Raw genomic sequence first — 22886 nt, forward strand, 5'->3', positions numbered from 1 at the left:
TACACTGCTTTAGGATCTCGAAACGCTGGAATCCTAATTAACTATGGACGAGGGCAGGATAGACCATGGACAGGTCACCAGTGCATCACAGGGCAAACATAAAACCACACACACACTTTCAGTCAAGCTCAGGGGCAATTTAGGACCAGCAATCAACATGTTTTTTTTGTGTGTGTGTGTGTGTGAAAATTGAAGTACCCCAAGGAAAATCCTGCGACACACCTGCAAACCTCACACAGAAAGGCCCAGCCAGTAATTGAGCCTATATGGTCCCTGTGAGGAGACAGCGCTAACCACTGATCCACCGTGTAGAAGCAGATTTTGTGTGGCTGTTTGTGGCTGTAACTTAGGAGAAACTCTGGCTTATTTTAGTGAGTCTTGGCAAATAATTCAGGGTCAGCATAAAAGAAAACCTCAGTGCAGTTCAAAGAGTTCACGTCTGAAGTAAAAGTCGAGGCCTGTCCTTAATCATCCAGATGTGGTTCGGTGAATCTTCACGTTTCAAACTGTGCACAATTTGGTTTAAAGAATCTGGGCCTGCTTTCTAAAGTCCAATAGAGATGATTAAATCCAGATTTAGATTTAACAATCACACTGTTGTTCAGAGTCTACTTGAAATAATCCAGGTCTGAATTACAAATACCAAGTCTTATTGAAAGAATATAGAGTGTGTTTAGATGGGTCTTGGCCTGGTCTAAAGTATCCAGTTGGAGGTCACAGGCCGTGAGTCAAGTTAATAAAACATTCATACCAGGACGAAATACAGATTCAAATTTGTCAAATGTTCGTGTTGTGTGTGTGTCGTTAGTTGTTAGTCTGTGTGTTGTACGACATTTGGAGGTAATTATAGTGACACTATATTTCACGTATTATTTCATACTAATACAAATAAAAGAACCAGAATGTAGATTTCTCGGACCAAAGGCATGCAAGCAAGGTTGTTTCCCTGTGAAGGACCACTGACACTGCCTTTGCCCTGTGAGTTGCATCCTGTGACCCTAAAAAAATAGACGTGCCGGTGTTGTGACTGCTGCAGCAGCAGAGTGAACACTAGGTGGCGCTACAGTTCAACATTTAAAGTGGTCTGTACTCCAGGCCCCAGGAAATGCCACCAAGTGAATGCAAGTGAATAATTTATGACCAAGATAACCACTTGCTCCTCGCCATTATGTTTTGTTGTGCTGCATTACTGTTTTTTATTTATTTAAATATGGTTTTAGATATGAATAAGGAATGCAATGCCCATTTTCAGATGTGTGTTCAACTTCACCTGCCCGAGTTAACGTTGATATTTGAACCAAGCTTCTCCCCATATTGTTGTTCAGTGTTTGACTCACCTCAGTCCCGAGGGAGCCATTGACGGCATGGTTTACATTTCCCTCTGGTTTAACACATGATTCAAATGAATTGGTCCTTTCCACTGGATTCACTTCACCAAAATCATGTGTGCAATAAAACATCTGAAACATGCAGGGTGAGGCTCCACTGGGAACAGGAATGGGAACATTGCTGTACACTGAGAAAAGAAGACATGGTTCTGTCACCGAGCAGAGTGAAGTTTGTATGGTCTCCACAGTTGTCGCTCCCAGCACATCCCACGGTTAGGTAACTGCCCAGAGGTGTGACTGTCTTTTATTAGACTGGTGAAATGGTCTTGATTCATTGATCCACCCAGTCAGCTGATCCCAGCTGGTGAAGGCAGAGTGCAGCCTGAACAGGTGAATAATCTAATCTGTATAACCTGTACAATCTACTTTATCATGTATGTGTGAAATGTGCTTTGACGGTAGAAATTTCATAGAAATGAATTTAAATGAATAACTACTTTTGACAATGCAGTTAAAATCTAACTTGAGTTTACTTTTAATGAGTACAACAAAAGCAAAGTGACTATTTGCTCTTGAATACAAACATTAAGTAAACTTGATCAAGTTTATAGAAAAGATTTGATTTGAGTTTTTTTTTTTTTACCCGACGATGCATTTAATAATGAAGTAATCAGAGTAATTGGTTAAATTTGGTTCAAACATTGTTCAAATGATTTTCCTCCTCCCATGAAATGAATATGTTAAATTGTTTAAAATCAACTTGATTGATGCAAAGAATGTGGCTCATGAGCCCCTATCTGCACGGTACGGTATAAATCCTACATCTTGTACGTTATCTCTTCCACACATGGATGACAAAGAACACAACCACATGTTAAGAACAGCAACATTTATTTAACATGATATAAAACAGATGGGATATGAACATTTGCAAATCAAACCTATTATGTAACCATATATGGGACACATCCTCCCGGCCAGCTTTACCATGTACATTATATACACAGTAAACCTCTTATAATTACACTTTGTACACACACAAAATTATTTGTTGGGATTCACAAAAGGCTCCTTTTTTTATTGCTCTTTACACGTGCTAATGCTTTTTCTTATTTTAGATCCAGGGCTTCAAACCAGCATGTCATAAAATATAATCCAACTTTTTTTTTTTCCTTCTCTCAGTTTAAATATATCTCTCTCAGCGTTAAAAAAAGACAGTATAGAGTGACTCAAGTCGGAACATTCACATATGTTTTGGCAATAAAGCGCCGTATACTGCAGATCCCATTTTTAGATGACATGACCCAGAAATGTGAAAAATGACAAATAACTTGAGTCTGCAGCAATAAAGAGGCTTCTCCTATCATATAGTGGAGGGTTATTAGTCTCTTATCTACTCATCTTCTGTTTGGGTATGAGTTCTTTACGATAAATGAATAAATATGATGAACTGGTCATTGGCCATCATCTGAAAAATACAACTTTCTGAACTGAAGTAAAATTCGGTGGAAACGTAGTTTTGAAAAGTGTTTGAACAGTAATGGGAAAAAAAAACGGCCCAAAATATTCAATCACATGAGAGCTCAGGCTCTGTTAGTCTCCTTTATGTACACACAGACATTAAAATCCAATAAAATATTAAAAATGAATATGAATTCCTTTTACAAACTGAAAATAAAACTGCGACAGTACGTAGAGAGTGTGACGCCACACGCCGTCTCCCAAGGTGGTGCAACCCGAAGTGAACGGCAACAGCGAGATGTTACAAAACGGTGTTGTTAGTGGCAAAGGAGGTGAAGATGTCACAGTGAGCGTACAGAGGTCAAGACCCCTGAGTGTGTGTGTGTGTGTGTGTGTGTGTGTGTGTGTGTGTGTGTGTGTGTGTGTGTGTGTGTGTGTGTGTGTGTGTGTGTGTGTGGGGGGGGGGGGGGGAGGGGGGGGGCAGTTTCACTCTGTAGGCCGCGGCCTTGTGCTGATCTTTGAGGGGAGCTCCTCAGCAGCTGCACCCAGACTCCCACACGGTTTCCTTCATGTGTAGGTTTTCACTGAGGCCAGGGCCTGGGCTGCAGGAAGACAAGAGTTCACAGTCAGGGCACGAGTCCAAGCGCACTCTTTAACGCAGAGGTTTTCAAAGTGCGGTGGAGAGAGCGAGAGCGCCACCTCCCCCAATAACTCTCACGCTGCACATGCTACTTATTACACCACTTAATAAATATCGGTTGAATGTCAGATGTCCTGATTTAAAAAATTTTTTTTACATTATAAGGTATTATATAACAGCAGTTGGAAACCATAAAGCATAACCTTTCTCTTACTAGTCAGATGATTTCGATTGTGAAATAAACGGTAAAACTTTAAACACTTATGATTTTGCATTGAAGCTTATGTTATCACTTTAATTAGTCTTAAAACACGTTGTGTTTCTTTAAAAAAAAAATGAAATCCCCTTTGAGCCCCTGATAGCAGCTCTTCGATCCGCCCCACACTTTAAAAACCACTGCATTCACATTTAAAGCAGACTGTCAACACCTAAGAAGTCCCAGTGAGTCAGGATTAGAGTTTACGTCGGTGTACTTGTGTCAACACAAAACCTAACAAATGTATTTAAACTGTATGTCAGACTGGGACATCTCAATATAGAGATCATGAGAAATGTCAAAACATGAGAAACAAAACGTGGATCAATAGACAAAAGGCATGCAAACTCAACATCGCTGTTACACATCAACTAATTAATTCCATCCTTCATTCGGCCATGCTTGGTTTTACCCACAGACACACCAAAATTAAAGACTGACGACACTTTAGTGACACTTTAGTATGACGAGAAACAGGTTGATGAAAGCCCTTACTGGTGTTACTACACACACATGAAGTGAGAGCCGTCAGTGAGTTGAGGGGGTGTGGTGGTGGGAGACTGTGGAAGGGGTGGGGAAGAGGATGACAGGCTCTTCACTGCAATGAAACAGCAACATGGTGAGCAACACGAGCAAAACGCACAGTGACAAAATAACAACAGAAGTAGATAAGTCAGTGGAATGAAGAAGAGACTACAACAGTATATTAGAACTACAGCTGGGGAAAAAAAAAATAGGAGGAGGAAGTATGTTGATATAGTAAAGGTGAGAGTTCAATCATGACACTGTTTTGTTGATTTGTGGTCCGGTCTGTCCTCAGCCCGACGTCTGCAGCTTTGCATTTTTGTTGGTAATTTCAGATTGAGGGCGAAGATGTGAGCGACCACATTAAAGCTCAGACAGTTTGCTCAGTTAAGCAGAGCTGAAAACGAGTGTCTCAAGCCCAACATTTTTTAAAAAAAATGAGCAACCGTGCTGTTGTGCTTTTCTCATTTGGCATGTTTTTGTTCTTTTTAAAGGTCATACTAAAATACATTAAACGAAAAGATTGTTTCTTGCAACTTGGGAGTACGTTTTTCAACTTCACTCCTAAAAAGTGTTCCTCCTCCTATTTTTTAAACAATAACATCATTGTAAGAAAGCACTGAGACAAAAATGACAAGAAAATTACTCGGCATGCACACTTCCAATTTACTGGCTTTAGTTTTTATCACATGCATTTCTTGGATTGAACTTAACACTCTCCCCTCCCTTCACAGACAACACTCTCCCTAAATTCCACTCCCGAGATATCAGTGGATATGAATAAAGATTTTCACGAGCCCAGGACCTGCCAATTAACCCCTTTACCTCACACACAGGACCGAGGTGTCAGAATCTAACCCGGGTCAGACAAGAAACAGCCCCGCTCCCACCCACAGAATGTGGCATTTAGTCATGATAATGAGATTAATGGCAGGACTAAAACCACTTTGTGACCTTTTGGTGTCATCCTAAACTACGGATTTAAGAAAAGGGGCCAGACCCTCATTACGCCGGCTTAGCTTACAATGCTGGAAAATCAAGGTAAATTATCCTTCTGCTGTGCAGTACTCCGTCGATGCCAGATAAGTGGGGTTTATTAGAATTTATATTATACTAGTGTTGTTGGATATTTGTCGCTATTCTGTGCCGGGTCATGTCTACGCTTTTCTTTAATTCTACAGTTAAGTAGAAGCTAATCCAGTCCTTCATCTGATATTTGCTGGGAGATCATTCTGATTTTTCATTGAACTATGAACATGCTTCACTTATAAAAAAAAAAAAACAGAATTTTGCTGCTTCTTTTGCTTTATGTGAAATCCCTTTGTTTGTACATGTGCTCGATCAATAAAGATGTTAGTGTTAAAATTAATAATCAGCAGGTCACCTCAAAGAAAGCTTCACCTCGGCAGATTATAAGGCTGATAAATCATCGAGTTGATTTTTGTTCCTTCTTTTTATGTGTTGAGTTGAAAGTGGTGCCATAAATCTTGTAGGAACAAATGTGACTTCAAGTTTGATGATCACAGCATTTCCGTTCCCTTTTTAGAGATACTGTACCTGCAACCAGCTTGCTGCGTTTGGAGGCCTCCGCTGCCAGCTCGTAGGAGATATTAATCATCTTCTCTTTCTCTTGTACGGTAACCTCCTCTTCGGTCTCCTCCTCTGGGCTTAGAGCCAGACTGGGAAGCACATTCTGCATGCTGGGAGCAAAGACACACGCACAGTTTCAGGAAGACACAGAGCACAACTTTATTCAAAAGCATTGTTTTTGACGCGAGTAGCCGTAAACAGGCTAATTCAAAGAATTGATTGGAAAGTTCCATTCAGAGACTGAGGGACGTGAACACTGATCTGCACGGAGAGAGCAGGCAGACATGCCCACTTTAAGCCATTTATGGTGATATTCTGCTCCACGCTTCTGGAATTAATTTCACGTCCGACATCTTCGGTGAAGTTTCACTGTGATCCTTTTCTCATAATCAAAAGCCTGAGCAGACCTGTCCGTGCTAATAGTCACTGATAAAGACGGTCATCAGCGTGTCACTGGTGAGCGTACTGACAGGAACCAGCAGGAGCGATCTTATCACTATCATATTGGTTTCTCTTTATTGGATTTCTATGAAAACTAGAATACAATTTAAAATTGTTTGATTAAAATATCCATTAAGTCTTTAAGAGCCATCAGTCCCATATTATTCGATCTGAAGACTTCCATTTTCTGACTGCTGGCTTTCAGCGTTCAGGCTCTTCTCTTTTGGAAACAGCTCTGGGTTTCAGTCCAGGGTGGTAAACACAGTCTTCAGGTCTGAACTTGTCCTATTTAGTACACTTCATAGTTAGACCTCAGTTCCCCTGATCCGCTCTTTTATTAAGCTGCTATAGGTTTGTACTGCTGGGAGACATATTTCAATGCATTGACCTCCTTGTCTTTTTGCACTCGCCTTACATTCATATGTCACCTTTATAGTTCATTAACTCCATGTGTCTCTCTCCTCTCTGTATATTCCATAATCTCTGGTCGTGGAGCTTCCAGTTCACCCTCACTCAAAGTCGTGCAAATAATAACATCTGATTGGGAGGAGATTTATAAAAAAAACAACCCCCCCCCACTTCATTAAGTGGAATTCTGTTGGCGTCCCCCCAGTTTGCCATTTGAACATAATGAAGATGGCCATGTTGTTGTTGGTGCTTCATAAATACAATTGAATCAAAACATTGAGTTGGCTGCAGTGTTCACCTGTTTTTGGCAATGAGGGCCTTAATGCGGTCCACTTTCCTCTGTTTGTCAGCCTCCTGCTCAGGACTCAGAGCCTCCTCGGGGTCTGATTCAATGTAACGCTCTGGAATCAGCACTTTGTCAGGCACAGAAAGCTGATGAGATACAAAACAGAAAATAACCAACATTGTGCAGTTTATACAACTGAATGGACCACAAAGGAAAATTGGGTGGAAATGAAATGAGACGGAAATGAATGGATGTTTCATCAATGGATGAAAACGAAGCAGTCGATTGAACTAAAATCAGCAAAAACAGGTGGTTCAGTACTTTTCTTGAGGAGCTATGTTAAAGAAGACAAGATTATTATAATTAAATTATGTGAATTACTCCATAGGATTTCCCTCTATATTGTCATTTTACATCTGAATGAGCAGATGAGAATGTTTATGGATCATCAACAGCTGCATCGCTTCAGTTTCACGCCAACTTTTCACAGATAAATGCTTCAAACTGACTTGTTTTTTTTTTACATCACAACAAATCCGCAATACTTGTTGCTCTCGAGGAAAAGAAACCTCAAAATAAATGGACTCTAACAATAAATCCCTCGCGGCACCGATGAGTGACAGCCACCTGCCGCGCCTCACCTCGCGGTCCATGTTGAAGTGGTCAGCCTGCGAGGTCTCCTTGAGACGGGCAATCTCCTCTGCAGGGGTCTCGTGCTCCCTCACCACCTCCTGCTGTCTAAGAGAAGCCTCCAGCTCCTGGATGTCACAGCTCATCACGTCATCCCTACGCCTCATTTGAGACTAAAGAGTTTACGAGAACAAAACAGACATCAGACATGACAGGAGTCGTCGGTGCTTCCCGGCTGGACTGCTCGCGCCTGTGGACGCCATCTCATACCTGCACGTTGCGGAAATGGTTCTCTTTAGTAAATGAGTGACTGCGAGAGGGTGTGTTCTCCTGGCTGCCGCCCCGGATGCCGAGGCCTTTCTTCTTCTCCCTTAGTGCACCCTGCTGGTGGCGTCGGATCCTCTCCAGCTGCTCCTCCACACTCATCCGGGGCCGGCTGCTCTCTGACGCACACAGCTGCTGCTCCACCGCACTGCGCGGTCGCTCCTGCTTGCCATCGGCACAAAAAAACAAACCAAAAAAAAACCGTACACAGCCATGAATATGGGCACAAACAAACACACGGCATTTGTATAATCTTATAATACTTTAGTGATGTTGCCAAGAGACTCAGCAGCACCGCCACATAAATGCTACTTTCACTTTGCACAACCTCACTTCTGCTGCTCATTGGGGGTGAAATACCAAGACCAGTGGAGCTCGCTCTCATGATGCAGCAATTACTGTGAAAACTTGATACCATTGAAAGCAGTTTAAACAATCTGTACTACTCCTGCACAAATACAAAAACAAAAAATGTTGCCCCTATTAACACACTTTGACCTGATGCACACAGTAATGGTTGTGAAATTCCTTTTCAATGAGAAAAAAAAAAAATAATCTAAACAAACTCCCTGCTGCATGCTCACATGCTCCAGCTGGAACACATGGGTGCACTCAGAGAGCCCAGGGGCTGGGTGAAGTCTGAGCAGGAGAGGCTGATGATGTGAAGTGAACTGATGAGAAGATGCTCATTTGCAGGTTTGTGCCATGCTGGCAGGCTAACAGATGTGGACTCCAGAGCTGGAAGCAGAAGTATTCGCCATCCATTTTGTTAAAGAAGCTGGTCCTTTCGGGACCTTGCATGAAACGTAGAGGCCTGTGGCATACACTTTTAAGAGTGCCATGTACTATGAAGTATGACTCTACGTTGGTTCATTCACGTCATGTGCCCATCTTTCCTCACCAAAAGGACACACCCTGCAGTGTGGTGCACTAATGACACGGTTAGTATGTTTAAGTTGATAATGTTTGAGACTGGAATCCGTCTAAACCAAGGTTGGCATCTGTTTTATAAGTGGCTGGTTTGAGAGCATGAGTCACACCCTGGTCGTGTGTTTACTGCCAACCAGAAGCTTCAAACGCAAAACAACCAGTAAAGAGAGGAACTAAAGCTATTCAAGAAAAATAAGGCTTTCCCATTCACACATTAAACATTGAGTTATAGGGGAATAAGAATTTAGATTTTTAAATCTACAAATGTTTAAAATAATTTACGGTGGCCTTACCGTCCTGGGGTCAAGCTTCTTGCCCTTCCTCAACGTGACGTATGAAGCTATGGAAGAAGATTCAGGTACTGGAGATTTGGTTCTGGGTGGGACAATACCAACTGGGTAGGACATCCCTTGCAAGAAATAGAAAGAAAAGGCAAGGAAGAGGTTTAATTCTCAGAATATGCAGTCATTTAAAATAACTGTTTTTGTCCTCATATAAGACAAACTATTGCAACAAATTATGTAACATTTTCTTGTCCCATATTTTCCCAGTTAATGTGTGGCGGAATCGTGTCTGAACGTTTCAAAGATTATAAAGAAACTTAGCAAGTGATCTCAGCACGGACACACATTTCGAGCGTTGTGAGTGTTATTGGGATTTATGCACTGCGAATTAAAACAGGTGGAAGTGTATCCATGGCAACAGCTGTACAAATGATGGTTGCCATGCAAGTCACTTTATGATACACTAATTCAGATTAACGCTTCGGAGAAAGGAGCCTCGACCACCGTGACTAAAATGCCACGATTACCATAGAAAGTAATGTGTGCTGGAAGGGGCGATTTTCAGGAACGGACATGAAATCACTTGGTCATTGCCACACCAAATCTCATGCACCTTTGTTTCCAGCATGGTCTCGTTCGGATGGGTGCTCAGATCGATCCTCTCCATTGCTCTCATCCACTTCTGCCACTGTGGTGAGTTCTGGTTCGCTCTTATAAAGCCTGTAGTCTGGGCCCTGCTGTTATGAAATAAAGGGCAAAGTCAACACGTGAAAATTTCACACACTGACAGAGAAATAATGTTGTTTCTTTCCGACAGAACAAAACACTCAAAGACACACATCCACATCTTTTTTTTTTCCCCCTGCGAAATTATGCAATATGAAATGCAGATTAAATTGGAACAGTGTTAAGGGAAAGAAAGCAAAATCGAAAATGACATATGGTACAATTTACAGACAACAACAAAATGATAAAAAAAAAAAAAAAGAAGTGCTGCACAGGGACAAACAGAAACCAATTCATTCCAAATATAGAAAAGATTTCAGCAAAACCAACTGAAAAACAAAACAACCAAAAAAAACAATGAAGTATGAGAAACTAATAAATAAATGGATATGGAGCAAATAAAAAGGGTCCAAAAGACATGAGCCGTCTTTCAAAATCAAAATGAAACTCATGACATCGAGCGATAACATGCGATGGGCACAGCTGAGGGCGGGGTCAGCCGAGGGGGTCAGCAGGTCAACGAGCTTACGCTGTGCGTGCTATTCCTGTGATTGGCCTTCCTGTCCTCTGGCCTGTGGAGCGATGAAGGTCGCGCACCGGCATGAGAGGGCATAGGGGGCACGGTGGGGGAGTTGGGCTCATAGGACTGGGGCAGGGGTGGCCGTGGGGGTACAGAGTCCTCCTCCTGGGGATTGATACAGGGTACGACAGGACAGGAAGCAATGTGACACATGGTGCCACCATGCAGGCTCAGGGCGACAGCCATTTGGCAGAGTAGTTCAGGCCCACAGGACAGGCCAACCAGCTGATTAGCCAGAAAAACTGCCCCAAGAGGGGTTACTGCTGGATCGACACATTCCTGCGGAAACAAGCACTCAAACTGTCTCTGAGCGGAGCTGCCAAAATGAGGTCATCATCCGCCACGCAAATGCAGTGAGTAATTACTTTTATTTATTACTAAAAATCTTGAAAACGTGGATTTTTGCCACTGCATGATAAGTTCCAGTGAAAAAGCCAGCAAGATTTAGATATCATTGTTTCGATGCATTTAAAACACTTTTAACAGGGAAAAACATTTTGTAAATTTAACAAGCCGAATTCACCAAAGCATTATTGGTTGATGAATGATTCACAAAGGTAAAGGTAAAGACACAATATGTTTTATGTTTTTACTGTAAATTGTCAGTAAAATGATCAAGACACAGGATGTGAGGGAGAAACTTCACCTCAAAGAAACTCTGCAATGCAGATATATCAACGAAACCAGCAGGGTCTGGTACTGAGGTTTTGGTTTTTTGTAACAAAGTGAGCATTGGCTCCTTCTGCCGGAATCAGTTATCCGACCTTCACCTTGCCATATTTCTTGGGATTCTGCAAACTTTATGACCAGAAAAGCCATTTTGCCCTCCTACCACCACATAAAATGTGTCTAAAACTGCAAAACCTATTTAACCTTCAAAACGTAGAGGACAAAATCACCATTGAGGACAATGTGGTGTAAAGCTAGAAATCTTGTTTTGGATATATATTGAACTTTCTGTCTTGACCTTATGTTGACAATTACACTATAATACGCTAAATGTCATTTGCACATTGATCAATGGCTTCGTCCAAAGAATTTAACCTCAAAACAATAAAACTCAAGAGTGTGTGCCAGTTTTACAAATGAGGTTTAACAAACTGAGTCTGTTTTGAAATCTCGAGTTTTGAGTTTCAATAGACTTGAATCAATCTAACTTTGACCATGCTCACTCGATAAAAGCCTCACATTAACTGCACAGCAATGCATCATGGCAACGAGCAACAAAACAACTCGACAAAGTTCATTTCTTTTGAACTTATCTTTTCATAACCTGAGTCACAACACAGTAAAAGGGAGAAAGCTACTGTAAAAGTTCAAACAAATTTTTTTCCTGCAGGAAGACGGTGCAGGAAATTGAGCATGTCACAGGAGGACACATCTGCGTCCACAGCACGGATGACGATGGTTTCAGTTAATATCTGATACATATTCACGTAAGATTGAATTTGAATAAATTTCCAGTTACTGGTTTAAAAAAAAAAAAAAAAGCAGTATACAAAACGTACGTGACTCCAAAAACTCCAAAATGAGTTTCTCTCACTTCATGGTTACCACACTCTTTCCACTAAACCCGCTTTGTGACATGGGACCCAGGACCAAAACATGGCACAGTAGTTTGTCAACAACATGCAATACAAGAAGGGCTTAACTTGAACACAGTGAGGCCTATTGTTCTAACACTTTTTAACTGTATGAGAGTGTAAACTGTTTGTTTTTTCCTTCTTCTTGGTGTCTCACCTCGTTCTTGTGCTTACTGAAGTTGGCCTTTGGCCCATAGAAGCCCATCCCATCCACAGCAGTTCTCTGTGCTTTGTGTTTATTCAGGGCCTCCATCACATCTTGAATCCTCCACAGCTCTTTCTGGATGTGGACATGTTGCGGGCTGGGAGGCTCCGTCTGGGTTGTACACAGAAACACAGGCGTGCTCAAACATCCCCAAACACTGGATGGAGATTCTGCTGCAAGTGATGTGAAGTTAAAACGTAAGAGAAGAGCGCAAGATGCAGAAAGAAGATGGGTGTGTGCGGTAGTAAAAAGGCAGAATTTATGCATTTGCCAAGGAGTGGCAAGGCACACACATCCTGGATGTGTTCAGGCACCAAATGTCTGTGACAAATACAAACGTCAAAGCCAGATCAGCAAAGCGGAGAAGAGGGTTGTCGTTAAAGTGAACAAAGACAGGCCGAGGAGAGTAGGGGAGCAAGAGAAGTGGACAGGTAATTATCTTCTCGAGTTGATGACAGGTTCATCCTCGTGAGAGAAGCTCTGAAGAAGAGGATGTCCAGCCTCCGTGCTGGCCCTCAGACTTCCCTCCTCTGAGTTAACGCTGGCTGTCTCTACAGTTCTCCCCCCCCCCCCCGACGAAGGACAAGATAAAACGCCAACTTAATTAAGACCTGCTCTATCAACACTACAGTCATCAATCACTCACAGTGCTGCTTTGATCTCCCTTTTGCCTCTACCCACCCTCAGCTCAGGGAACTGGAGTATAAAACTTCTGTAGTTTTTTTTCCTCCCTCAAAGTCAAAAAGTGTCGACAAAAGGTTGACAAGGTGTTTTGCTTTCTTTGAAGCTCTGCAGTATATGCCGTCCACCACAAGCAGGGCTCTCACACAATGCCAGGCTTAGACAGTGGAAGTGTTGCCCGATCAAAAGGAGGCCTGAACGTTTTTTGTACCTGGGGGCTTCCAAGTGCCTCCAGCTCCTCCAGCAGGTTGCTCTTAGCCAGAGCCACGTCGCCCTCCAGCCTGTCGTACTCTCTCCACGACTGCTCCAACTCCTGTGTGAGCGAGAGAGAGAGAGAGAGAGAGATGCACCTTGAACAAAAGCGGTCTCATGAGTACTCCGGAGGAGATGGAGAGAGTGTGACATCTCGGTGTGACTCACAGTGGTGACTCTGGACAGCTCCCTGCAGGTGCCGAGGAGGCCGCTCTGGAGCAAGTCTCTCTGCTGGATGACGCTCTGCAAGGCAGCCGGGTTATCGGAGCCCATCTCAATCTCCTGGCTGGCTGACAGAAGGGCCGTCTCCAGAGTGTGCTGAACCGACACGCAAGATATCGAATAGACACACCCAGAAAGGCAATTGTTACCATAAAAGTAGGAATCAGTTAACCTTGACAAAGTCATACTCGAGCATCTTAATTCCTGGCCTCTGGTAACCTTGATTTAAGCTGTTTTTATGTCAATTTCCAGCCCTAACAGAGTTTGTCAGTCTGCATGCAACACTACACAGCAACCACTATTACAAAAAGGTCTGCGGATTGATTGAAGTCGTATCGGTATCACAGCCATTTCAAATGTTCTTCATTTTCATGTTTCTAAGGCTTTCTCGTGCTATATTTACAATCCTCTACGCTCTGCATGGCACCACATATTAATCAACGTTGAGAAGAGTCTTTTGAGTCAGACCTTAATGATGCCTTTCCTCACCTTTTCTCTGTACAGTTGCTGAAGTTTGTCATCCTGCGTCCTCACCAACTTATCCTGCTCGCACAGCCGGCTCAGTTTAGTCTGCAGACACATGAGAAAAGAGTCGTGACCCCTGTCGTGAGTAGTCCAACAGAGCATCACTGCAAAGCTAGCACTCAATGATAAACTCACATCAATGTCCACTTCATCTGGCATACACGTGTAGGCTGGTTCCCGGTAGTCTTCTGGACTCAACTGGGAAGAAAGACAGAACATCAGACGGAGACACCAGATTTGCGCATACAGGTAAGAATCTGGAGATCTAATGCAGTGTCATAATGAAGCTCTGTCACTGAGCCAAAAGATTTATCCTTGAGACTAAACTCATATTTAACTAAATCAGATGATCTACGCTGCTAAACCAGCAGCGGCAGACTGAGCCAGTCTCAACAAAGCCTCGGATGATGATTCTCAAGTGTTTCATCAGCCGCAGTCATTTGTCTCCATCAGCACAATGCTGTGGTTTTATTGGAAATGCAAGTGGGACGGCATGCGAAACAAATCTCGCTTACTGAACTCTCAAGTCAGCGCAGAAGCCTTTTCCAATACCGGTGTTTACTCCAGCACATGAACTGCTGCTGATTAAACCAAAGTCTCTGTGTGTGTGCTGTGTTAGGAGCAAAACCATCCATTAAAAAAATTTAAAAAATAAATATATATATGTATATATATATATATATGTTATATATAAAAACAACAGAGCCACAGACATCCTCTTCATTTAAAGTTGTAATGCTGGAAATGCATATAACAGCTACTTTTTTTTTAAACTCTCCTGATGATCGGTATGACAGGCACTTCACCAATTCATACTTTTGATTTAACAACACAATTCAGAAAAACTCAATATTCCTTTCACTGATATACATACCACTCATCTACCACAATGCTTCTATGGGGGAACTTGTTTCAGCTGCATTGGATCCCATGTTTCCAGTTTACAGTCTCGCTTCTAAATCAAACAGAATATAAACCCCGACTACAAATTTTACAGCAGTGAAATATTTTTGTATTGTTTCGTTTGTAGACATCCCGATTGTGATACGATACAGTGGCTATGAAGTGAAAGTGCCAACTCTGCCAACTTGCTGGCTAATGTGTATCCTTTCAAGGTGCTTTCCCACACATCGGTTTTAGTTCCAACAAGTTTAGTTTCGGGTCCAAATTAATTGTGAACAGTTCTCTGATTCACACGTACGTAGTAGGATCGGTGTGAAATGACAGACTGCAGTTCGTCGTACATCAATAACAACCTCTGATGAAGCCCTAATAGTTGAAGGGGAAAAAAAAATCTGTCTCCGATTGATTATTGCAGCATGATATCATAATCTGATGTGTGCAGTGCACCAGGTTTTTTTTCCATACTAAAGCGGCGGTTCATTTAAAAACTTCACATTGTTCACCAGTGCAACTAAAACCTGGTGCCACTGCTCTCTCAGCAGCAGGCTTCTTCTTCAGTGCCTACATTTGGTGGTAGCCACGTAGTGATGGCCCACCCATGTTGATATGGTCAGTCGTCATGGAAACGCAACACTATACCAGTTGGTGCGGACAAAATTAGGTGTGAACGCAACCACTCAAACTACAATGAATGAAGTCTCCACTTTGGCCTGCAACTGCATGCAATCTGACCCTTACTCGCATGTGAAAACGCCGTAAAACCTAGAAAACAATGCATCTGCCTTGAGGACACTACCAGAACCACCACTTCTTCTTGCTTTTAGAGCTTCCAGTGTGGTCCTGAGGCACATGGCCCTGTCGCGTATCAGGTAACATTTCAGATTGGCCCTCCTTGCTCGCCTGCGTTGAAAAGCATGTTGGAGTTGGATCGTCCTGCACTCGAATTAGCCCTTGAAGCAAAGCGTCGGCACTTCAACCTCACAGACCTGAACCAATCTCCACGTCTGCATTAACAAAACGGCACAAAAATGAATCACTGTTTGAATACTTTCAGACTTCTCACAACCCAACGGTGCACTCTCACGCCTGCACTCGTTCAGACACACGTCTCTTTACACCTTTTTTTTTCACCACTTAGTACAGTCAAAGCAGGTGGGACTGGAAAACCACATGGCATTCCACACAGAGCATGCAGACTCTGCTACAGCTTCATTGCGCGGGGTTGTGTGGTATGGGCTACGAATAACGTGGGGAGAAGGAGGAGGAGTACAAGGAGGAGCAGGAGGGAGGACAGACTTCTGACAACTGAACAGGTGGGAATGCAGCTGTTGCCGAGCCGATATGCCAATGGATGGGTGAAGGCGTGAATGTTGGCGGTCTTCGGCGGCACTTTTACACCTTCAGAGGCGTCACAAAAGTGGCAAAGTCATGTCAAAGCGATCGTCACACTCAAGCGGGACCGATCATCCTCTCCATCGGCAGGATGAGAAGAGGAAGTGGAGGGGAAAGAGTGAAGACAGGTAAACAGGAAGAGGGGAGATTGCCCAGCAAATGACTGGTTTCAGCTTCGCCTGTGTGCCTCTCTGCTTGTTTTTGACAGATAATAATTTCAGTGGCTGATTCTCAAGTGTGTCAGGTCCTCTAATCCTAATATCTGAACATTGTTTGACTGGCTGACAAAATATCTCAATAATAAAACAGACATAAACCTTATGTAGGAGATTAAGTTATATTATTGGACCAATACACAGCAACAGGGATATTTATACATTGTGAAAGGTGCACATAAAAATCCACTCAAGAAACTTCCCCCATAATCTCCCGCTGGCCTCAAAGATATCTCTCTGTAATGAACTCTACTGACAACTCACACTAATCAGAGTCGACTTGCCAACTTCATATGGCTCAGCTAATGAGAGAAAATGCATTCTGCACAGTCTCATGAAAAATCACAAGATTGAATGGGAGAGATAATTGACAGTGAGAGCATACAAACATCATACTACTCTTTTGAAGTCATGGCCATGTGAGCATGACTTCTCATAATAGGAGGAAACAGTCAAAAGCAATGGATGAGAAGGTGCTCGCAATACAAACGATACAGGGATACCAGTCTCAAGATGCCATTGGGACTTGGACATCGAAGGAAAAGGAGCATTGCAATAAAAAACAAAAAACAAAAACAAAAACAAAAAAAAACAGACCAAAAGGACAACAGCAACTGGTAAGGATGAGGCGAGGCAAAACCTTTGGCCGGCCTTACTTGCGTGTAAAGTTGAGGCCTTGGGGCAGAGTTCTCAATCAAAGTGTGAGTCATGACGATTAAAGGATCATTTTCCTTCATCTAGTCGAGTTTGGAGAGGAGCAATATAGCAAGTGTCAGAAAGTTTACAGCAGTGCTTCACTTCTGAGACAACAGCCACAATGTGATTACACCGTACTCGCTCGCTTTCTTTCATGAGGCACTTACAGACATAAACATGTGCATCCAGGACAGACAGTGAGAGAAACAGGAAGAAGAGACGCTGACAAACAGGACCAGGGAGACATTGTTGTTCAAGGCTCTAACATTTCTTTGTTATTACGACTGCATAAACTTGCTGCACCACAGTGAGGCATACATAGCAAGAAATGTGGAGTAAATACACCTGGCTGGTAAAGATTAAAGATTCAACCCTTTGCTTACAGGTAAGCAATGATATATATTTTTTAAAGGTTGCATAGATATAAGGAGAGCTCTGCAGTAATATTTAACAGAAAGGTGTTATCGTGCACAGTAGTACAGTGCTTTAGCGCCCTTACTTAAAATCTCAAAGGTTCCAGAGCAATAAAAAAAATTGATCTCAAAATGAAGGTTCACGTTTCTTACCAAGCAAGTAAAGGTTTAATGATAAAATACTTGTTTCTATTTGTAGACAAAGTTCAAATGAATCGATACAAAAGAGAACGATCAGCAGTTATTGGGTTAATGCATTGCAGCCTAGCTCGCTGTACATGACACTGGCTCATGCTTTCAATATGTCCCTCTCTAGAAATACATACATCTTTAATTGAATAGCTACTCATCAGATGTGAAAATGCTAAAACAGCAGACTGATTACCACAGAAATAGCAAGGCATTAAATTGACTCTGCTCATGAGGAGACAGGGCATGCATTCATGCATTACCCCACCTGATTGTCCAAATACAAGAGGTTCCTTTGGAGGTGATGAGAGAGAATGTCGTTCTAGCGGCAGCAGCGAAGAAGAAAAAAGAAAAAGCAAGAATAGAGTGAGACAAATGAAAAAAAAGGCATTTTAAGCTGAAAGTTTCACTCTCGTACTGGTACAGTGGCACAAGTAAGTCAAAGAAAAGCCCAGAGAAGAAAAAAGCAGGATGAGTCAAGGTGAAGGAAATGGGTCAGGTACCAGGTGTGCTATTAACAGAGCAAATGCACTGAAGTTCATGAAAGATTCAAGCTCCATAATGGCCACACACGCATATCCTGAATAAACGCAGGTGAAAACCACGCAAAACTCAGATCACTCTAAAACTACTGTACAGCAGGGAATGAAAATCCTTAACCTGACTGAAGCTGAAGAACCATCAGAGGCTTTACTGGGGAAAAAGGACACCTTAATAAATGGTACATTTGGGGGGTATAAACAGAGTGATACTGTCCACCTTAGGGATGGTTGACCGACATCATCAAATCTGAAGCCGGGGCGTCTTAAAAGAGACTTTAACTACAAAACTCCTAAATGAACATTTATGTATGCCAATGGCCTTAAACTCTTTACTCAGTCACTCTTTAAGCTCATCAATGGCTTTAAGTTTCATTTCCGGCCAACATCTGTCTGGATTCTTTGTGTGTATAAATCACAGCTGCAAACTCAAGTAAATCAATGTTAATGTGACGATCTGATGCACAGAATGAGGTCCAGTGCCGACCGTACGATTACATATCAACCAATATCTCGACCTTTAGGAACAAAATGCCAATAGAAACGCTTCCCCCCTTGAATCAGCCATGTGTGAAGACCAAGCCAATCCTCCCGATCAAGATGGATAATGGAAGTGGGTAAAGATGGCATACACACCACACGCTAACATAAAGGCCTGCAGAGACGCCTCGGAGGGGGGGGGGGCCTGACCTTTGGGTTGTCGACATCCATGTTTAGTTGCATAAGCTGTGCTACAGTGTGCTCCCGGATACTGTTTAGTTCTGCCTGCTGCCGCCGCAGCTTTATCAGCAGCAAAGTCAGTTCCTCAGGCTGCAAGGGGAGGGAGGGACACACAGCCACAGCGAGACAGAGACACACAGCACGGGGAGTGAGAGGGAAGAGGAGAGAGCACACACCAGGAAAGGAGATTTAGAGGTGTCAGGTTCCCAATAGGTGAACAGTTATTAACCTGGCATTGGGTTTTCATGCAGTTTAGGACCGTGAGACGATCCAGTGAGCTGTCTGTGAGTGGCATGCAAAATCTTTCGGTCCAGGCAAAACAGAAGCACAGTTCATTGCAGGAGTACAGTTCACTTCACCAGCTCCGTGATCGCATATGGCCCTGACAGAAATTCCTGATCTGGCTTAGAGAGCTGTGAGTGACAGGGTTTTTAAGTCTCCACAGATGTGAAGCGAGTCCAAGGAGCTCCTGAAGTGCACATACCCTAAATCCTACCGCCTGGAACATACATCAGAGCTCTGCCTAAATCTGCCTCAAGAAAGTTCTGTCATAATGCCTTAGAAGGAAATGAAGGACCGAAAAAGAGGGGGAGTTGAGAAAGGGGGAGGAAAGGTAGCATTATGAATTAGGTCTTTCAAAGAAATCCAGTCAAACGGTCTGGATCGCAACTGTAAGGCGTCTCAAGTATTTCAATCTCATTGTAACATGAATCTGAGCAGTTGGATGATGGATGGATATTAGACGGACTTACTGTTTTGCCATGAAGAGACTGGGACGTGATGGTCTGGATCGGGATCCCAGCCGGCATAGACCTCCTATCAGGAGGGTAGGCATACTGCAGGACAGTATTGGATGAATATATGTGTCAAATACAGAAAGGATTGCTTTCATGCATCACTAACAACACCATAGTTTTATTATTAATTTATACACAAAAACTCTTCAAATGAAGCTCCGCCTACTGAAGGGTCAATTGAAACATGAAACATAAAATAATGCTCTTGTCACAAAAATATATTAATTAAACAGGGGAATGACAAATACAGGAATGACAAAGCCATTTCAACATTTTCCAAACAAAACCCCCACAAAAAATGGCCAAATTCCACAATCGATGTAGTCGTATCACCAACTTCACTTTGACAAGAAAAGTCATTAAATAGACCTTGTGGCTGAAGAGATGTACCTTTTTCATTGTGGGTAAAAGATAAGCTTGGTTTTGAAATTGTTTCATTAGCCTTTTTTCTCTGCTGTTCAAATCATTTAAAGTTGAAATATAAAAAGTCATGAGCATTTTTTTTCTATTGTGCCGAGGGGTGCACCTTGCAGGGGAGAGATGAAATATGTTCTAGTCATTGTAGATTCTTTTTACAGTGATGAAGTTCATCAGCAGAAAAGACAAAACAACCAAAAGTGTAAGATCACATAATCTACATTCATCCTATGCTAATATATATATATATATATATATATATATATATATATATATATATATATATATATAGTGAGGAGAGGTTGAATTCAAGTCATATCCAGCTTTAACATAAGAACACATACAGTACAAAGATTGACAGTATGTAGTGACGTTAAATAATAATATCCAATTCCCTTTTTTTTTTTTATTATTAAGAACAATCAAACGAACAGACGATAAAAACTAGTGTCTCCACGGTGGGGAGACGATTGGGTGTCTCCACTGACCTTGTTGACATGCGGCCGCTGCCGTCTGTCGATGCTCAGGTCTCTTCTGTAAACCGGGGAGGAAACCTCAGAGTGAGCGTTGCCAATGTTGTAAGATCGCATTGGCGAGTAGCCGCCGTACATCGAGAGGGAGCCGTGCGAGGGCGAGGGGGGGATGGAGTGGCTCGGCGCAGCATGCTCCGACAGATTGATCATGGTTTTGGGACTGGCCATATTGCTGTAGGGGCCCGGCTGCCTGGTGTAGGCCTGTCGCTGCTGCCACTCGTACAGCTGCCACATGGTGTCATCACGCATGGAGCGGCGCTTATCCACCATGGAGGGGCCCAGCGCCTGGTCATACAAAGACGGCGACATGCTGCAGATGCTGTCCCTCTGCGCCATGCTATTCCTGGGCATGCTGCGGTAGCCGTCTCCATAATGAGGCATGTAAGGTACCCGGTGGCTTGGCATGTTTCTGGGAAGCGTCTGGTACGACGTGATGCTGGGGGAAAATGTAGATGAGACAAGGAGAATTTATTGATCCTCAAAGACCTACATGGTGTTTGAAATAGTTTTAATTAATATCATTAGTATTAGCTATTCTTCTCTCGATCGGATTCACAATGGTACGAAGTGTACAATTAAAAAATGGCAGAAAAAGGAGCAAAGCTACCAAATATCTTAAACAAATACAAACTTTATTAGAAAACAATGACAAGAAAATCTGCAAGATAAATGTATATATAAATAATCCATTTATTTAGATCCCGTTTATTTGATTATTTCTAATCTGGCAAGTACAACAATTTAATAAATGTACATTTGAATTTACTCCATAAAAAAGTGGATAGTAATTATTTGTGTATGAAGAAACAACTCATTTTCTAATAATAATGAAGGCACCGTTAAGTTAAGGCAGGTTCAAATCATAAAAGAGGTTGTTTGCAAGAAAATAAGGGAATATTTTATATGGAAGAAAATAAATGCTTAATGCTTGATTTTGATACATTTATGTGTGAAAGCGATATCATGTTTTGACTTTTGATTTGCCTGTGTGGTTCTAAATTCAACATTGTAGTTGTAAAACCCTTCCAGCTGAGAAATAAGCAGAGTTTGGAGACCTGATTACATCCAAACAAATCATGAAACAAATTTACCAAAGCATGGTGAGTGTTGCTGCTTTTATTTGTGTGCCTTCAGTTCAGTGATACTAAAAGGTAAAAAAAAAACCCCAACCCTCTTCTTTCCCAGTGGGTTCAAAGTCAGTGTAGCTGGCATGGAGAGAGCTTCTTATTAGGCCTCTGACAGATCAGGGCGAGAACATTCGCTGGTCTGTCAAACCTCGTACAGCCGCATTGCAAAACCGGCATGTGACTGCGTGGAAACTAAACATCAGTCTGCCGGATATGCATGTAATGACAGGAGGGAGAGTGTTGAAAGAGAAAAACAGGAGGGAATGTGTGCCGTTATGACAGAACGCCGACATGAAAGAAAGCCTTATCAATGATATTTTTATATTCACGTCTTGCTCAAACTGGGTATGCGTACCCAATTCCCAAAATAAACCTAATCAAGAAGTGAGCGCAGGCAGGCAGCCATGGCTGTGTCAAACTTGAACACAAGGCTGGGGAGGATCAAGTGATGGACAAATAAACAGGGGAAGAGAGAAACTGACGGCCAGACAGATAAACAAGGCTGTGTAATCCCAACCAATTAAAAAATGGATTCTCACATCAAGGTCAGTGACCGGCAGCCGCCGAGGACACACAGCGTATACAGCGACTGTTTACCCCAATCTTCTACTTAGTGGTACATTCACTCCTGTGATGTAAAAGTGTTTGAATAATGATGAAAGGATGTAAAACCTCTGGCTTTCAACAACATAGTTTCAGAAAGAGTACGAATAAGAAGGTTTGGAAAACCATAGTTTGCATATAAACTGAATACGAGCATTCCAGAAATCCAGGAAAATCCCTTTCTTTCCCCAAAAAAGACGAGTCAGCACTTCTCCATCTCACTCAATTTAGCTCAGCTGCATGTCTTGTTGCCAAATTAAGATGTCAGAGTTTATGTTTTCTCTTGCAGTGAACACACAACTGACACGGATACTATAAGACTGCATCTTCACAGTTGATCGTTGGAGACCTGCGTTTCAATCATGGCATGAAAACTAGTCAAATATACAGTGCGTGTTACTCTGAAGTTCTGGTTGTTAAAGTCTGAAAACATACAAAGGTGACCAAGCTTTTAAATTTTTTTTT

General features: G+C 42.3%; 1 protein-coding gene across 7 annotated transcripts in view; it reads right to left on the reverse strand.

Moving 5' to 3' along the window:
• Positions 1-2208: 2208 nt before the first annotated feature.
• Positions 2209-22886, reverse strand: part of LOC308136564 (pleckstrin homology domain-containing family A member 5-like) — a gene marked incomplete at its 5' end in the record, with an annotated part of 81963 nt that continues 61285 nt past the window's right edge. For 3 of the 7 annotated variants that reach the window (XM_080504927.1, XM_080504923.1, XM_080504928.1), the window contains 15 exons: positions 2209-3391; positions 4199-4283; positions 5768-5910; positions 6948-7081; positions 7577-7738; positions 7836-8051; positions 9113-9228; positions 9717-9840; positions 12150-12308; positions 13090-13191; positions 13299-13448; positions 13842-13922; positions 14013-14075; positions 19697-19780; positions 20647-21127. In XM_080504927.1, the coding sequence (XP_080361053.1) occupies positions 3322-3391; positions 4199-4283; positions 5768-5910; positions 6948-7081; positions 7577-7738; positions 7836-8051; positions 9113-9228; positions 9717-9840; positions 12150-12308; positions 13090-13191; positions 13299-13448; positions 13842-13922; positions 14013-14075; positions 19697-19780; positions 20647-21127 (2170 nt within the window). In that variant the 3' untranslated portion in view covers positions 2209-3321. Of the gene's footprint in view, positions 3392-4180; positions 4284-5767; positions 5911-6947; positions 7082-7576; positions 7739-7835; positions 8052-9112; positions 9229-9716; positions 9841-10358; positions 10515-12149; positions 12309-13089; positions 13192-13298; positions 13449-13841; positions 13923-14012; positions 14076-19696; positions 19781-20646; positions 21128-22886 lie in introns of all 7 variants that reach the window. The other 4 variants (XM_080504931.1, XM_080504924.1, XM_080504925.1 and 1 more) reach the window with 4 other exon arrangements.

Source organism: Blennius ocellaris, assembly GCF_963422515.1.
Source record: "Blennius ocellaris genome assembly, chromosome: 11".
Classification (NCBI taxonomy): Eukaryota; Metazoa; Chordata; class Actinopteri; order Blenniiformes; family Blenniidae; genus Blennius; species Blennius ocellaris.